Source organism: Aplysia californica, unplaced genomic scaffold, assembly GCF_000002075.1.
Source record: "Aplysia californica isolate F4 #8 unplaced genomic scaffold, AplCal3.0 scaffold00156, whole genome shotgun sequence".
In the NCBI taxonomy this organism is placed as follows: Eukaryota; Metazoa; Mollusca; class Gastropoda; order Aplysiida; family Aplysiidae; genus Aplysia; species Aplysia californica.
In genome coordinates this window covers 1035609-1040574 of record NW_004797426.1, presented here as the reverse complement: position 1 = coordinate 1040574, position 4966 = coordinate 1035609, and the positions used below count along the sequence as shown (strand labels likewise).

Below are 4966 nucleotides of genomic sequence, written 5' to 3'. Positions count from 1 at the left end.
CCCCCGTCACCAGCTAAAAAAGATCAAAGCTCACCAGCTCCAGGAAGGACAACCCTCAAAGTAGTACAACAAGATCCACTGGATGGCCACCACGTAGCCGTGAGCCTGGTCCTGCAGGACGTCTCTGAAAAATAGCATGTCGCTGATGTTGTTGTTGCGGTTGAAAATATGATGTCGTTGTTGAAAATATGTTATGCAGCGCGGTGAAATCAGGCGCTCGTCAAAATACAGAAATCAGAGAAACAAGCTTTTTCCTGCCAGTCTGGAAATTTTTATAAAATTTTTATTTTTTGCTCAACCTCTTTTATGTCCATATAAAAACACATTTCCATGTGACTTTTACTGGAAAGACGTTGATTAAAGGCACAAAACGTGTCATTTTTCAGTTTTCAAAAACTCTTTAGCTATTGGAGTAACCAAACTTAGGCGGCCATTTTCTTGTCAAATTCAACACTGAAACCAGGCGACCTCACTCCCTTCAATCGTAAATATCTTGAGATCTATCCAAGATAAATGGATATCTATTTCATAGGAAGCAAGGCAAATAAATCAGCTTTCAGATGATACCGATAACTCCACATGCTCAAAAGTTGACGGTGCGCTCGATTCCACCGCTCCGCGACACATATAATGTATTTGTTGTTGTTGTAGAAAAGATGATGTTGTTGTTGTTGTTCATGAAAATATGATGGTGTTGTTGTTGTTTTTAATTTTTTAAAGTTTTAGTAAGAGTTTTATGGCACTTACAACACAATAAATCCACAGAAGTGCCGAAAAATAGATTACGAGTTACAAGAGAGTAACATACACAAAAAAGAAGGAGGGCAGATAAGGACAACAGATGTTCGATAGGAAAGAAGGAGCAAACCACACTAGAGCACTTGCCAACCACCCACTAACACATTTTTTAAATAAAAAAAATAATTTTTTACACACAATATGCAAACAATTAAAAAAAACTCTGAAAGTTACTGAAATGCTACATTACAAAGGGGACAAAAAGACACATGTAAGTTCCAGGACAAAAAGACACAGGTAAGTTCCAGGGACAAAAACACACAGGTAAGTTCCAGGACAAAAAGACACAGGTAAGTTCCAGGGACAAAAAGACACAGGTAAGTTCCAGGGACAAAAACACACAGGTAAGTTCCAGGACAAAAAGACACAGGTAAGTTCCAGGGACAAAAACACACAGGTAAGTTCCAGGGACAAAAACACACAGGTAAGTTCCAGGGACAAAAAGACACAGGTAAGTTCCAGGACAAAAAGACACAGGTAAGTTCCAGGGACAAAAACACACAGGTAAGTTCCAGGACAAAAAGACACAGGTAAGTTCCAGGGACAAAAACACACAGGTAAGTTCCAGGGACAAAAACACACAGGTAAGTTCCAGGACAAAAAGACACAGGTAAGTTCCAGGACAAAAAGACACAGGTAAGTTCCAGGGACAAAAAGACACAGGTAAGTTCCAGGGACAAAAAGACACAGGTAAGTTCCAGGGACAAAAACACACAGGTAAGTTCCAGGACAAAAAGACACAGGTAAGTTCCAGGACAAAAAGACACAGGTAAGTTCCAAAAAGGAAGCAGAATGCAACACTTCGAGTCAAACACTTTTTCTTACGATGTAACATTCTTGTACTTCATCTTGGACATGTAATAGTCTCGTTTGTGAAGCTTGAACTCCGTGTCGAAGGTGTCAACATCTGTGTCGTCGCTCAAGTCTTCATCAGATTCCTCCTCGTCCTCCTCATCTTCTGTGATGCCCTCATCATCATCATCGTCGTCGTCAGAATCCTTCGCCATGTCGTCTCTCCCACTCAGCGCCGCAAACTGGCCACCTGGAAATGAATCAACAATTTTTTTTTCTCTCCAAAAACTGAATACAAAAAGAACGTCTTGCTCCGCAATAATTTCAAATCAAGAATAAAAAATTTTAAAAATGCAACACATATTTGAAAAATGCTACTTCACAGAATCAGCCATCAGTCTTTGTTAGTTTTAGTACAGGTTTTACAGCGCTCGCAGCTGCATAATAAGGTCATATGAGCGCCAGAAGATTAGAGGTGTTACAAGAGAGTAACACAATTTTTAAAAAAGAAGGGGAGATCAGGACAATAGATGTTTCATAGGAAAGAAGGAGAGAACCACACCAGAGCACCCGCCAACCACCCACTGGTGCTCCGCAATGATTTCATATCCAGAATAAAAAGAACAAAAAATGCAACACATATTTGTCAAATGCTGCATCGCAGAATCAGCCACGAGTCTACATTCAAGTATACTGTAAACACATCACACAAGAATAAACTCTTAAATGATCAATTGGAATGAACAATATATGTGAGGCAGCGTGGTGGAATCAGGCTCTCGTCAAAATAATCAAAGTGAAGAAACTTGAATTTTTCCGCAGGTTTGTGAGTCTTTATCAAATTTTTGTTTTCTGGCTCTACACCTTTCATGCCCATTAAAGAACTCATTTCTGTTTGGATTTTTCTTAAAAACGTTGATTAAAGGCACAAAAAAAGGAAATAACTAATCTGTGGTGGCCATTTTCTCACTAATTTTATCTCTGAAAACAGGTGACCCCACCTCCTTCTTTCGCAAATATCTTGACTTGTATTCAAGATAAATGGATATTTTTTTAATTGAAATAAAGACAAGTGAACAAGCTTTAAGATGATATCAATAACTCTACATGCCCAAAAATTGATGAGAGCCTGATTCCACCACGCTGCCTCACATTTGTAAAATGCTGCACCACAGAATCAGCCACAAGTCTACATTCAAGTATACTGTAAACACATAGCACAAGAATAAACTCTTAAATGATCAATTGGAATGAACAATATATCGCATATATATCTAATATATATATACATATTTTCACAACTCTTGTTCAATTTTGCAGAAAAACTCTTTCAGTAATCTTACCTGCATCTTGACAGGCTGCAAGCCATATATTCTTTAACCCTATCCGTACGTCGTGTTTTACTATCGTATCCATACAACGTGGGGAACTTTGTGCCACCACTTTCCAAAGAGGAAATTTACTCGTTAATCCGATCCGTACCCTTTACATAGCAGTCTGTCAAACTGATTTTTTTAGAAATACTGAAAGTTTCAAAGAGATTTTTGAACTAGAAGTATTCTAAAATGTGAAGAATACAACCCCGGGGGTACAAAATGACCCTAGGGGTACAGATAAGGTTACAAGAGATACACCTCCAACGACCCAAACAAAACGTACCAACATCAGCTTTTACTACAAAGTGTAAAAATTACAAAAACTGTATACCTTGACCAAGAGGCATTGGAGACTCTAAATCCACAAGCAGCATTCCATCAGTATTCATTTTGAACTGGAAAAGAAAAACAGGTAAAAAAAACAACAAACATCAAAAGACATAAAGTTCACAAATAAAGAAGGTACAAGAAATTGTAACATTTTGGGTTCATTCAAATTCCAGTTTTCTTCGGACTGTACCTAGCAGAGTTTCATAGTTTCAAAATCAGCATCCCTCTTACATGGATTGTAAATGTAAAGAAAGTAGCAAACACAGAGTCCATCACGTTCTCACAGAAATGAAGAAAAGCAAATATCATGAACAATATCCCTCTTTTTTTAGTTTAGTTTTAGTAGAGGTTTTACGGCGCTCGCAACTGCATAAGGTCATATGAGCGCCAGAAGATTAGAGGCGTTACAAGAGAGTAACAAACATAAAAAAGAAGAAGGGGAGATAAGGACGATAGATGTTTGATAGGAAAGAAGGAGAAACCACACCAGAGCACCCTCCAACCACCCACCCCTCTTTTCCGACTTTAATGACAACATATCAAAAGTGATAACCAAAATTGTCATTTTAATACTGAATGTATTAAAAGCAATATCTCAATTTGTTCTTGAATGCATTAAACAATATCTTACTTAGAACCACAACAAAAGTGTCAAGACGTTAAATCATTTTGGGCAAAACAGGTCTCTTAGTTTTAGTAAGAGTTTTACGGCAATTGCAACACAATAAGGTCATAGAAGTGCCGAAGATTAGAGGTGTTACAAAAGAGTAACAAGCACAAAAAAGAAGGAGGGGAAGATAAAGATGATAATTTTTTTTTATAGGAAAGAAGGAGCAAACCACATCAGAGGGCTAAACTGCATCTCATCGTGCCACACACAGAAAGAAGCGTTTAGCAACTTTTACCAGTCCTGGTGGGAACAAAATTAGTCCATGTTCAGGACGAAAAAAACAGAAAAAAACCCAGCACAGATCTTGACCTATGTCATGCATTCAAGACGGTAAATCTGACAGGAGAAATTCTCCCCAAAAAATGTCCCTTAAATACAAAAAACATTGTGAGTAAGTAATAGTATTGAATGTATTTCTACTTATTCCTGACTTTTTATTATACAAGTCGAAAACCCCTCAAATATCAGCCAATACATATAATATATGTAAGAACTCAATGAATCTCTTAAAGCAAAAAAAAACCCAAAACAAAACATACACAACTTCCTAAAACAAGCAGCTGAAAGAATTTCTACTTACCGGCTTCAGTTTCTTCATCTTCGTACTGTTTTTGCCGGGACCAATACTTTCATTGATTGTCTTCCCTCCAATCTTCTGCTCCAGAGCTTTAAAGTCAGTGAAACCACTCTCAAAAGTTTCCAGGTCAAACTGCAACAAAGGTTAAAAAAAAATTAAAAATTAATTTAAAAAATAAAAAAACAAACGGAAAGGAAAATGAAATCATACCAGACTAAGAATCAACCATCATTATACACATTATATTTTGTTGTATGTACTGTTAAAATAGGGTGTGTGTGTGTGTGTGTGTGTGTGTGTGTGTGTGTGTGTGTGTGTGTGTTTAGGTATGTATTTTCCATGCCACAGCCAACCAGTCTTTGTGGAGATAAAAAAATGTCACCTCATCTTCTAGTTCCTCAGTTTAACTCCACAGCAAACCCC

General features: G+C 37.5%; 1 protein-coding gene across 1 annotated transcript in view; it reads right to left on the bottom strand.

The window, feature by feature from the left end:
* Positions 1-4966, bottom strand: part of LOC101850331 (5'-3' exoribonuclease 1) — a gene marked incomplete in the record, with an annotated part of 54945 nt that overhangs the window by 37256 nt on the left and 12723 nt on the right. The window contains 4 exon segments of the mRNA XM_013082045.2: positions 35-124; positions 1624-1840; positions 3298-3361; positions 4547-4675. Coding sequence (XP_012937499.1) covers positions 35-124; positions 1624-1840; positions 3298-3361; positions 4547-4675 — 500 coding nt within the window.